This window comes from Saccopteryx bilineata, chromosome 7 (genome assembly GCF_036850765.1).
Source record: "Saccopteryx bilineata isolate mSacBil1 chromosome 7, mSacBil1_pri_phased_curated, whole genome shotgun sequence".
NCBI classification, from domain to species: domain Eukaryota; kingdom Metazoa; phylum Chordata; class Mammalia; order Chiroptera; family Emballonuridae; genus Saccopteryx; species Saccopteryx bilineata.
This window is the reverse complement of record NC_089496.1, coordinates 1,241,182-1,254,865: the sequence shown is the minus strand read 5'-3', so window position 1 is coordinate 1,254,865 and position 13,684 is coordinate 1,241,182. Positions and strand designations below refer to the sequence as shown.

General features: G+C 38.9%; 1 protein-coding gene across 3 annotated transcripts in view; it reads left to right on the top strand.

Annotated features, from left to right (window-relative positions):
* The window catches only part of GRM3 (glutamate metabotropic receptor 3), a 281,732-nt gene extending 272,368 nt beyond the window's left edge, over nucleotides 1-9,364 (top strand). For 2 of the 3 annotated variants that reach the window (XM_066240046.1, XM_066240047.1), the window contains 2 exons: nucleotides 226-294; nucleotides 8,895-9,364. In XM_066240046.1, the coding sequence (XP_066096143.1) occupies nucleotides 226-294; nucleotides 8,895-8,968 (143 nt within the window). In that variant the 3' untranslated portion in view covers nucleotides 8,969-9,364. The remainder of the gene's footprint in view (nucleotides 1-225; nucleotides 295-8,894) is intronic. The other variant, XM_066240048.1, reaches the window with a different exon arrangement.
* Nucleotides 9,365-13,684: the final 4,320 nt, after the last annotated feature.

The following is a 13,684-nucleotide window of genomic DNA, read 5'->3' as shown; positions in this document are numbered from 1 at the left end:
GCCTCCAGAACCCCCCAGAGAAGGCATTTATGGCACAGCAGCACCTGTCCACTCAGCAAACATTTCTTGACACCGTGGATGCTCCTTCCAAAACTAGTGTGACTCAGAGACCCAAAAGTCCTAAATGAATGCTTGTGATGCTGCTCTCACAAACACACACATAAGCAAATGATCTTTGTATTTGGATGAGAAAGAAAAGAGGTGATTTTTTTTTATTTTGTTCAGCTTTAGAAGCAAAGGGGCTTCCCAGAGCTGGTTCCCAGAGACAGGCAATCAAGAAGGGATGCTGCGAATGTAAGTAGATCTGCATTAATTGAAAGTACAAGCTGGATGTGCATGTAAAATTACATAGCATAAAACCCTGTAGGACTGATGCAGGTCAGAATGTTGTCTCTAATATGGGTTTGTATCATCATAGACTAGGGAGATAGAGGTGAGGAACGGAGTATGCCCAGTGTTCTTCAGAGCTCATATGCACACAGACTTGCTCCCACGAGGATGTGTGTTTGTCTTGCTCATGGTGATCATTCAGATACATGCATGTCATTACCATTAAGAGCAGCCAAGAGGATTCTGCTGTAATAATGCCCAGATTTGGGTCTCCAAGGAGCCATCGGCATATGGAGACTGATTTCCTCTGCAGAAAACTTGTCTAGGTGGTAATGCATGAACTGCCCAATTAATAAAGTTATTCTTTATTACTAAGCATTTTCACAGTATAAAAAGAAATCAATAGTATAAAAAGATCAAGTGAACAGTCTTTTAGAGTCACAGTGCACTTTCCCACAGAGCTACAGCAGCAGAAAGCAAGCATCTGAGGGCAGACTTATCAATGGCCAAGCTTTTGAAGACATCCCAACTAGGAGAGGGCGAATCATTTTTCAAATTCGAATATGAACTTATAAAAGAAAAAAAATAGAAGAAAAAAATAGCACACAATGCCCATTTTTTTCCTCTGGAGTACAAGTTCAGGAAAACAGCATAATATGCCTGCACTTTACAGTTTAGGGAGTCACAGCATGGCACTCTGTGCTCCCTGGCCAGGCAAATTAGCAAGTTATTTGGCCGAATGACGATCTTCCTGTGACAGGCATAGGTGTGTTATAAACATAAATCCTCACTGGCCATGTGAGAGGGGCCTGGAGTATTCAACAAGTTCAGCTTCCAGGCTGAATATACCTGAAGCATCCAAATCTGGAAGATGTCAATGTCTACAGCCTTTTGGGGACTCTCATTCCTTTCCACTTCATTCCTCTCCCTTCTGAGGATGAGAGAAGAGCCACAATAGGTACCCCTACATGTATTAGTGAATTGATATTTAGTATGCCCCTTTCTTCTGATTAACATTTCCGTTTTACTTGTCTCACAACTGTTCTTTTACGACCTTTAAATCATTTTCTATTTAACACTAGTATTTTGCTAGTTTTCGCCGAGCAAATATAGCCCACCTTCCTTAATAATAGTGACTACAGCTGGAAGTGAGACTATAGATCATTAACTCTAATAATCACATTTCTAGATGAGAAAACCCAGGTCCTCTCTACTAGATACTTTAAGGAATTTGATAACTGAAGTCGCAGATAAAACTCACAAAAGCTATTGTGTGGTTTCTCTGGCCTCTCTGGATTTTCTGCCTCAGCTAAGCTTCAAAGTTTATGGCAGAGACTCCTGATAATGAGAATCTTAGCATATGCAAATTCAACAATGTTTTCTTTCTTAAGTCAAAAGCTTTCTCTTCAGTGCCACATGTGATGGCATCTTGTTCTACCAGCGTGGGTGCAGACTGTTATTCCTCTCAAAAGCCTGTGCCAGGGAATTCCATGACCTAAATCATGCCCACCCGAGACTATGGTCATCTCGACACCCAGGCTGCACATAGATGAGGTGTGGTGTTCCAGACGGGCTACCCACACACTTCTCAGAAAATGTCATTTGATAAAGACAAAGGAATATTGTTAATGGTGACCAGCTAAATGTTTATATCAAAGATATCATTTCTCCCACTTATATAATTCTTTAAAAGCAAGTATCACTTTCTTGAGTTAAAATACCTTGCATAGTTCCCCTTCTGTCTCATATATTTTAATTTAACATAAACTCATTAGCTCAAAGGGGGTTCCTAAACCAGAGTTCAATATTGTATGAGATATACCTATAGTCATATGAATTTCCACGTAGTTCCAAATTTATACATACATTTGGGAACATGGTACCATGAAGATATGTTAATTAAAAAGGAATTATGTACATAATCAAATATTGCCCATACATTAACTTCAGATGATCAGTACCTTAAAGCAAAGTGTCTAGTATCAATTTATGCTACACTATTTCTCCTCCTTACTCCCTTTTCATTTTGTTTAAGTGAAATTCTCTGAATAACATCCAAAAATGGATATAACTGTGGATATTACACAAAATTTCTATCATATGAAAAATTTGGAACGATGTCTTTCCTACCTGGAGTAAATTCAGAGACTTTTGGAGAGGGACATTTAACAAGTAAATGTGACCAAATTGATGGACAATTCACTCATTCATTGAAGGAATTTTTGGGCACTGTGGTAATGAACAAAACAAAAAAACAGTACACTCATGGTGCTTACATTCTAATCAGGTGAGAGGGGGACACAGTCAGACAAACCAGTAACACTTACCGCATCAGGTGTTAGTGATGTACAGAAAATAACATGGGCATAGGCAAACTGTGGGTAAAGAGTTACTTTTTCTTATAGAGGGGCCAGTGAAGTCCTCTCTGATATGGTAACATTTGAGCAGAGACATGAGGAAAATGCAAGAAGAGAGTCATGTCCATATCGGGCATTATTCTAGGCAGAGGGAATAGCAAATATAAAGGTTTAAAGTTGGAAGAATGCCACAGAACAACTGTGGCTAAAGGGAAATGAATAAGGGTGAAAGCGAGAGGAGATGAGGATTGAGAAAGAGCAGACCATGCAGGACTTTGGAGAGCATTGTTAGAACTTTTACATGTCTATTAAAATAACTGAAAACACTCAAGGGTTTCATAAGTGGTGTGGCTTGAGCTGACTGTAAAAGCATCATTTTCATCATTGTAACTGTCAGGGCAGAATATAAGACAGGGACTAGCCAAAGACATCAGGTAGGAAGCTGTTACATACACCAGATGTTGGTGGCTTAAATCAGGGTGAAAGCTAATATTGTTCAGATGCTGTACATAATTTGATGGTGAAGCCAACAAGATTAGCTCCATGAGACAGAGGGACTAATGTCTGACATTTTACGAAAGATAAACACTTTTGGCTTCAGATTTTGATCCTTAGACCTAGTAGCACACACATAGCATATTAGGTATTTGAGCCTCAGGGTGAGTGAGTTTCTGATTCTTGCCTGAAACACATTTGGATATAAAAGAGGAGAAACAAGAGATGTTGGGCAACTAAAATGAGGCAAGAAGAATACAAAATAGAATAATACAAAAAATTATTGAGCCCTTTCAGTTACGAATTACTTAAATCCAGTGTGGGTTGGTACTTCTTGAGGGAGGGAAAATAAAAGACAATGATTGGAATGAAAGCATGGCAGTGAAGTGGCAGCAATGGATTGGAGGATTTAATTGAAGACCAATGAAATTTCATTGATAAGGTAATTAAGTCTCATTATTGGTTATAAAAAGGGTATATGTCATATCTCCTCTTTCTGTGAATCTTGTCTAACAAGAAGTAAATCACTTCTTGAATAAAGAATAAAGAAGTCTTGGCATATAATTTCTATCTCCCCAGTTGAATTATAGATTTTTATCCCACATCATAAGAAATATGACTTCTTCTCAAATCTACTGTTGACAGTTTATGATCACTGCCCTGAGAATCTAGCTCACGTTTCTTAACAATGGATTTCATCTTCCACTGAGAAATCTCTGACACAGCAAGGCTACCAAACCAGGGTCATCATCTGCCCAGACAACATGAATTAATCAGCAGGTGAACTTTTAGAATAGGACCAAGGGAGCCTAACACAAATAAAATTAAAGTAATAAATAAGAAAACAGGTTTACTAATGAAGCAGGAAGACAAGGCAACAAACAGTTGGTGGAAATTGGATTCTATGACGATAGCATTCAAGTATCTAAACAAGCCGACATGCTGAGAAAAATTATTTGGGGTCACAGGGAGCAAGGAAATGGAACAGCTGGGAACAAACTGGAATGTCTGTTCTATTTAAATGTTTGTTTTCTTCTTTACCGCGTCTGATCTATTGCATAATTTTAGTAAGGCACTGATTCTCAGGAACTAAGTCTCAGCCACTAAATTGACTAGCACACTTGGCATCCATAAGAATCTTTTAAATAAATATGTTTGGCATCGATTGAGGGCCCAGTTACTTGAGAAAACAAGGCCATTTTGTCCAAAGGCTGGCCAGCGCAAGCATTACTGGCAGAAGAGAAATGGATTTCACAGTGAGAGACAAAGCTGTCACTTGGCCTCATTGATCTCCAATGCTTCACCAAGTTTGTGCTGCAAAGTATGCTTTTTGATGGGTGTGAATTGCCCTTTTGTGACCATTTGTGGAACTTATGAGGTCTTTTTTGGCTATCTTCAGTTTTCACTTTGAATATAAAAGCACCACGTCAGCCTACGTCTTGGCAACAATGAACTACTCAGAGACCAGAAGGAATGCTCCAAGGGGCCAAGGGGAGGCAACAGCTTCGTAAGCAGAAAGAAAGACTAAAATTCTGTTCCCAGCCTTACTCAGATATTTATTAGCCAGTACAAATAACTCAAGGAAGCAGACAACAGAAGTTTTCAGGGGATAAAGTAAAGGACAAGGAACAAGAAACATGCTGGCTCCTAATCTCTGTTCTGAGAGCATAACCATTTCTGTCACTGAATCTTATCCTGTTGTTTTGCTGTTTCCAGCACACACTGTTTCCAGTACGGGTCAGAGAGGCCCCTGGACTCTTGTCTGCTCAAGTTTCTCCCTAGGGAGTGCCTCATTGTCTCTGATTGTTTAACTCTGCAAATCTTCACAGCATATTCCTACAAGCCTAGAGTAAACCAGTGCCTTCTCCTTACCCCTACTCCCAGAAAAGCCAAAAATAAGCCTGTAGCCTCGTTTCTGACAGAAAGAATGATTATAGAATTATGCTTAACCACCTCTAAGAAAACAGGCTAAACTTGCCACCATTAAAAATCTTATGAGACTTTCATTAGAATAATAGGAAAGCTTATCACACACACACAAATGAAAATGTTAGTGCTTTGCACTTATGCATTATTTTACTACATTATGGAATAACAGATGGGCTAATATGAGAGACATATGTAAAATATTTATGAAAGACAAAGTAATTAAGATACTAAACTCATAAAACAGTAATTTCCTCTATTATATTCAGCAGCACGTATAAAAATGAGAATTTTTTTACATAATAAAATAAAATGCACTAGCAAAAACTACAGATGAAACAAGAAGAGACACAGGAAAATATAAGTTACAGTTCCCTTCAATGCACTAAAAGTGCTTAGGGAAGAAATAACTGCAGTGAGAGTCTTGAGGGTGTTTTTGCTGTTCTTAGTCCTTGCAAGACCGTGAATTGTTATTACCTCCTCTTAAAGAGAGACATTCTAACATAGGGCATTCCCTTTAATGTCCCTATGAGCAGGTAGATGATTCAAAGTTATTTTGTGAACTCCCATAATGATTTCCATGGGATGTCTAGTAGATTATTTGAAACTATAATTTGAGGATTTTCCACGCAACTACCTTTGTAACCCCTGTGTTTATTACTTAATTAGTCAATATATGCCCAACTTTAAGACTGCAGTGAGCAAGCAGGTGGTAAGAACAGTTAAGGACAGCAGTGCATCAAATTCTATAGTCATATGGGAACAATGGGAACAGCACAGCAGGTTTCTGTGATATGGTCTCTAAAATGCAGGTGGGAGAACATGGGACAAGTCCAAGGTAGACAGAGAGGAGGATTAGCATGCCAGTCCCCAGTTCTGCTAGACACATCATTCTTCTACAATCCCTGAAAATGAAAAACCTGCACAGAAATAATAAAACTTGATCCCGGAAAAGATGAAGAGATTAGTCAAAATGTCAAAGGCAGCATGCCTGCTAGGGGATGCTTGTAACCTGAGCCAGTTCTCTTAGCAAGGGGGTGGTTGATGGTCCAGGCCACAAGTAGCTTAAGGAGTAAAAAGGCCTACCTGTCCCCAAACAAGGCTGCCCACAGGCCTCACATTTTCTGGTCATTTCTTCAGGTTAAATGATTATTTCCTTCTTGAAACTTCCCTTGGTTCCCACCTTCTGGGAGATGTAACCATGTACACAGTCATCTGGAAAATGTTTACAGAGAGTGTATTCTGTGACCAGCAAGTGATAAAATAATGAAAAAGATAAGCAGAGCCCCCTCCATAGTCTCTAGTCTAGAGTATAAGAAATAGGATACTAACCAAAAAAAAAAAAAAAGTCAAGAAAAAGATCAGTTTAAAATTGGGTAATGTGACCGAGTAACTAGTTGTCTACTCTAGATTCGGTGGCCTGATGACAGCCTTCTTCAGAAGGTGACATTTCAAATATGGATGACAAGAAACTAGACCTGTGATTAAGAGAAGGCAAAACATTCCAGGCAGAGGCAGCAGCTACTGCAAAGGCCTGAAGTTGAGATATGTTGTATTTGAGGACAAAAGCCAAATATGGGGGGGGGGGGGGAGTAGGGGGGATGTATTTAGGCCAAAACAGAGATGCGTAGTCTGATCACTCTGGGATTTATAAGGAGAGCACAAAGGGAAGCCATGGGAGATGTGTTGTCATTTTTAAATGACTTACATTTAAAAATACTCTCACTGCTGCATGTACTCCAGGGAAGGTCAAGTGGAAATAGAGCTACCGGTGGTGCCACAAGTAAAGTCACCAAGAGTAAGACAATGCTGGGTCGGCCCAGGGTGTGGATGCAGAGCTAGACGCAGCTGGCTATGGAGACAGAGCTGAGTGCGCCCAGCGACAGGCTTGACATGGGAGAGGGACGAAGAGGGAAGGAGGTCTAGAGGTTAGACTTTTGGTTTGGGTGACTGGCTGGGTGGTGAGATTGTTCATTGAGGAAAGGACAACTAAACAGGGACAAGTTAAGGAATCAACTATGCTTTGGCCACTTGATTCTGAAATGTCTATTAAACACCCACATGGAGATGCTGAGTAGACAGTTGGATACAAAAAAGCTGCAAAAGAACCCTTATTAAATGGCCCACGTGCTCTATGATGTTTCCAGCGAAAAGTGGTTTGACCTTCACTTTACCTTGTTCTTTCCCTGGATTTACCTAACTTTGATGAAACCAGAATCAGATCAAGTATATGAAGAAAGTTTGCAAAGAGTGAAGTGAAGCCCTCACATTTGGAATGATTACCACTATCACTTTCCATCAAGTATTTATCTGGGACACGCTGTATTAAAACATTTTTGCTGTAGAAGTTTCAGGAAGTGTAGATTTTTTGCCATCCTGCCCCCAAAGATACTAAAGCTTTCAGTGGTCTCATATCGTAAAACAAAATCGAAGGACATCCTAAAAATGATAAAAAGGAAAAACATCTCTAAAAGAGTTAGCACATCATGTGACTCTGCTGTAACCTTAGGCAGCTACACCGACTTGACTTGAGAGATTTTCTTACACACCTAGCCAAGTATTCAATGCAAAATGGAGAGGTTGTAGTTCTCCCACTGGTGGGCCTGCTGAAAGACCTCAGTGCCCCAAATGTGGTTAATGTTCCTCCACTGAATGCCATGTAACCTCAAATTTTATAGTTAGTTTCTCCTTCATGTCTAAAGAAATTCTTATGAAAAATGCAATTTTATGGAGCAAAAATATTTCCACTATTAGGCATGAACACTTTACCATGAAACTAGTTGTCTGATTATTAACTGAGAGATATGCCCATAAGGAATGGGGCAGCTCAGTGGTAAGTGTGACCTGGACTGTGGTCAGAGGGGTAGGTCCTTCTGGGAAGAGCATGTCCAGATGGACAGGCCAGGGGATAGAACATAAACAGCTCTAAAAGGTAATGTAGAATTATCTCTGATTCTCGTGGCTACATAGTTTTCATCCTATGGAGAATGGTGCTCCTTGTTTTTGCCCTAATTCAGGGGGAAAAAAACCATTAAAGGTGAAATAGATATAACTTAGCTATATCTAGATTTCTTGTGAAAACCAAACCTCAGGACAACGAGAGTTATGAATTGTTATCTAGGAACACTATGAGCCAAAAAAGTAAGACTACATTATATAGATATTATACTCACACCCTGACACTGTTGGCGCTATTGTTATTAACAAGCACAGTGTTCCTTTGCAGTGTCTTCCTTTTTGAGAACTATTATGAAATGGGCGTTCTCAGTACACCTGCCCTTGCTAGAGTTTTCACTGAGGTTATCCACTTCAACAATGAGAACATATCAAACCATTCTCTGAGGCAGTGGAGTTCACAGATGACTTGTGGGATCACATAAGAGCCATCCCTGCCTAAATAGAACAATATTAATTAAGGAATTGAAAATAGTAATAAATTAAGAAAATTACAGTAAGCTTTAAATTTTGCACATTGTATTTCAACCAGTGTATAGATTACCAAAGCTAATCTTCAACCCACACATGACTTCTTTCAACAATGATTATATTTATAAACTCTCTTCGAGGTGTTTCATTAGTGGAGGTAGGTACCAGGATGCAAACTTATTGGGAACAAAACATGTTTAGAAAGTTGACCTACTATAGTGTTAAATGACTTAGCATTTTCCAAAGCCAAGTTAAAATGAGTTTTCAAATTAATTTTAATGAGTATCTGGTATTATGGTGCTATCATCTATGCTGCCCACTTGTCTAACATGGAATTCTCTGCTCTGCTTTGTTTTCCAGCCTCTGCAAGCATGTATGTCCCAACAGTGTGCAATGGGCGGGAAGTTCTCGACTCCACCACCTCCTCTCTGTGATTGTGAAGTGCGGTTCAGTTCTCGTGTTTTTAGATGGTTAGATACAAGTGCTCGTGTGCAGCTCAGAATATGGAAAGAGCAAAAGAACAACCCTAGACCCCTTTTTTAGAAACAGTACAATAAATTATTTTTGAGGACTGTACAGTATATAGTGATGTGCTAGAACTTTATAGGCTGATTTTAGTGCCCGTTATTAACAATTCCCCAGAACATGGGAATAACCGTTGTTTACAGAGCTGAGCATTGGTGACAGGGTCTGACAGGGTCTGTCTACTAAAAAATATGGTGGCAATACTAGGTAACTTTTTTTCCTATAAAGTTTTTGTAGGTTCTTGTTGTAACTAATTTAGGATGAGTTTCTATGTTGTATATTAAAGTTACATTATGTGTAACAGATTGTTTTTCTCAGCACAAAATAAAAAGCATATGTATTAATGTAAAACTATTGAGAATAAAACCATCAAGGTTTTCCAGCATGGTGGATAATGGTTTGTTCTTTTTGAATCACTTTAGGTAACTTGAATACGTTGACTTCAGACCATTTCTGCTTTAACGTTGGAACTCTCTAACTGCTTCTCTTCACATCTCTCTCTCTCTCTCTCTCTCTCTCTATATATATATATATATATATTATTATTAACACAATATATATATTGTTATATATATATTAACACAAACTGTCACCCTAGAGAGTTGTGAGCAGATCTGGACTTCTCCATGGCTATGACTAGAAATTGTAACTATCAGACCATTTCAGATGACAATGCACATATTGGTTTCTTTAAGCCACATCTATATGGCAGCCCAGAATTTGCCCAGATAGGGCTCTGAGGCAAGAAGGAAGGGGTTCCTATATTCTGAATGCAGAGATATTTCAATAGCTCTTATTTTCAAAAACAACCTTAATTAGTAGGAAGGAGAGGGATAAACATCCTGTCACTTCATTGGAAAATCACCATTCATCACTGAGTAAGGCAATAAAAATGCAGGATGTAATATTTTCCGATGCTTTTTCAAAGTCCTGGTAACAATGCTTAGGCACACAGGCTTGTCACTAAACTTGAAAATTTTACTAAATTAAATAGTGAACGGGGAAAATATGGATAAGCTAAAACTGGTTTGTTCTTAACAATACTCTCCTATTTCTCCTTATTAGCCTTTTAGCCACAAATCATTTATTAATGTAGAAAATTTTACTAAGAAACTAACTGCTTGTTAGGTTCTGAGCCAGGGAACACAGATACAGCATGACTTAGCTTCCTGTAGCTGAGTAACAACAACTTACCACAAACTGAGGGGCTTCAACCAACATAAATTTATTCTCTCACAATCCTGGAGGCCAGAAGTCCAAAATCCAAGTATTGGCAGTATCCCTACCCCTCAGATGCTCTCAGGGAGGATTCAATGTATGCCTCTTCTAGCTGCTGGTGATTGCCAGCTTCCTTGGCTTGTGGCCACATCAAATCTCAGCCTTCATCTTCACAGGGCCTTCTGTGTCCGTCTCTTCCTCCATTTGTCTCTAACAAGGACACTTGTAGCTAGATTTAGGACTCACCTGGATAATCCAGGTTGACTGCATCTCAGAATCCTAATTTCATCTGTAAAGGCTCTTTTTCAAAATGATGTTAATTTCCATGTTCCAGGGATAGGATGTTGACATATCTTTTGGGGGGCCACTCTTCAGCCCATGAAAAAGAGAAACATAAATAAGTTCCTGCCCTTAAGGAGCATAAAAACAGGGAAGTATTCTAATGAGAGAACTATGACTGAGGAAGACAGGGAGAGGGAGGAACAGGAGAATCAAGAATATGAGGGACCCAGAGTCTTAATAACCAGGGCCTTAAACAGGACATGCTGATACTATTTTCAAAACATCCAGAAATAATGAGCAGGTGCACAAAAACCAACAGGAATGGCCTTGAAGGAAATAGAGTCAGATGTTAGAAATTCTTTTTTCCTCCTGAATGCATTTGAATCAACAACTAATCAATCCATCCAAAACCCACCAGCTGCTCAAAGACAACAGTACTCACCAGACCCTAAATGCTCATATCCAAATAAAACCCTGGATTTTCAGGAGTGAGTAGAGTAGACTGGGTAATAGATTCAATAGCACTAGATGGCAAAAATAAAGGATTGTGCTGTGACTAAAGCTGGCAGGAGTGCTCAGTATGTGTGCTCAGAATGAGCATCTGCTCAAGATAAAGGCTGATGGGAGAGAAAATAAAGTCACTCCCCAATGGAATGTGACAGTCTGCAGAAAGCAATATCAGATGGGTTTTTTAGAGACACAGTTCATGCCTAAAACAGTCAAATTGATCATGGATTGTTTTTTAAACAAGTCAATTAGAGTGTGGGTGTATCTTGAGAAAATCATTTCTGATAGCGGGGTTTTGATCTACAGCCACTGTATTTTACACCCTGCCTATCCACTGAAAATGCATTAACTGACATCTGTCATTTTCTCCTTCCTGGCCACAAGCCTTATTTCCAATTTCAAAATGCATCACCTAACAGGCAATCCCTAGAAATAACATTTTAAAAAATATTCAGAGTACGTATGGAAAATAGCTGCTATACAATCTTTTTTACATAAGCCATTTCAAACAAATAGGTTTGGGATTTTTTTTATTCCAGTAATAACATTTCACCCTTCCAGAGTATAAAACTGGTTGAGCTGATCCATCTTCTTTAAAGAACTCAAGCAGAATGATGTAGACCACTCATTAAAAAACACATCAGAACCAAATGATATGGTGGATTATCATTGGTTTTCCAAGTGTTTACAGTTTCTGAAATGCTGTGTCTTCTCTAGTTTAAATATGAATAGGTTCTCTTGCCCACTCAGGTTTATTAAGGTAAAATAAAAAGGTCCCATTTTCAAGCTGTTAGGCAAGCTGGCTTGCAGACTGCAGAGGACAGATTAAAAGAGAGGCTGAGAAAGGAGGTAATTCAGGCAGCGTTCCTTTTCAGTCTTCTCTCCATGCTTTCTCTTGGTTAGCTCCTCTCTTCCCACTTGTCTGCCATGATAGCCTTGGGCCTCAGAGCTCATCAGCAAAGGGCTGTAAGCATGGAGCAGCCAAGAAAAGAGAGGCACCAAGGTCGATGGAACACCAGTGCGATTATAACCACCCCAGCACTAATAACAAAGGCCCACACCCGTCCATAAGGCACTTATTACTCCTGTTATGTGACAGAAATTTTAGATTTACATAATACCCACTGGTGCCACTCATTTATTTAGCCCTGGTAGTCAAACATCAGCCATCTGAGATCAAGGAAATCTTGCTCCTCCCTCTCCAAACCTATTTACCAATATCTACAAGCTCTTTTAGACAAAGCTCTTCTTCCAAAAATTATAAATAAGATGAGAAAAATACAGCAAATTGAAAGCCTTACTGGGACATTTTGTTCAAGTAAATTGGAGATCTCCTTCTTGACTCACCAATCAATAAGGGAATCCTAAATGTCTCTTGCACTGTAGTAAATCCTGAAATAAGATATGGTAAATGTGTGGACTGAAGTGTGCACTGCCCGAACAGATGAAAATTGCTTCTCTAGGTCAGGGGCTCAAGGATCTACACTGAAGCTACTTTGTGGGTCAATATCCTCTACTTCCATATGCTTACTGTAAAAGAATCTGTATACAAATTTGAGTATCATCTCCTAATCCAGTTATCTTAGCCAGAAATTTTACATAAACCCCAATGAGAAAAGGCTTTTAAATTAATCTGGCTGGTGTACTTTGAACCAGTTCATTTGTTGTGGTTTTATCAGTTAATAACCAATAACCATAACCAAGTCCAAGAACTTTAAGGGGAATTTGGAATCTGAGTGCCTGGCTTTGTCTTTCACTACTGCTTGAATCACAAAGCAAGGATGATAAGTTACTTTCTTCTTGAATATCTTTAAAGACTTGAGAAATTCTTAAGGCAGTAGCTCCTAAAGGGCAAAGACCCTGTGCAGATTATTCTGACCAGTTTCACTGTGGGTTACACTGAACCAAACTAGGGGTCAGCAAACCAGAGCCCGCAGGTCAAATCCTAAGCTAACAAAACCTCTCCATTTTTAAATAGTTGGGGAGAAAAATCAAGAGGGAAATGATAGTTCATGACAAGTGACATTTACATAAAACTTAAAATCCAGGGGACATAAACACCTTTGCTGGCATGCAGCCACACCCATTTGCTACCATGTTGTCTGTGGCCAGTTCCACACTACAATGGCAATGAGGGGTTGCAATAGAGACCATGTGTTCTGCAAAGCCAAAAACATTTATATTTGACCCTTAACAAGAAAACTTTGCTGGCTTCTGATCAAGGCAATTGCAATAGTAATACCAGTTGAATTCCAATTATTCATATCCATAATAAAAGTTTTACATCCTTCATTTATGATCCTAAAATGAACACATCTGAAAATGCTAAACTGAAATAAATCCAGCCGAGTATAATCTCTGGCCAGTTACTTTGAACTGCATTTTAACATCCAAGGGGGAGTCAAGTGTTGAGATATTTTTATTTTTTTTTAAACTTTACTCCCTTGGAACTTTTCCTTAAGGGAAACCTTAATTTATAATTTGGGTCTGTAAGTCTGAGAAAATATTTGCTACTATAAAATAGATGTTAGGGTATTTTAAGTTCTCTGAAGATCTACTATACATATCTTTTATGTGAAAAGATAAATGTGAGCAACACACTGACTTTAAACTTGCCA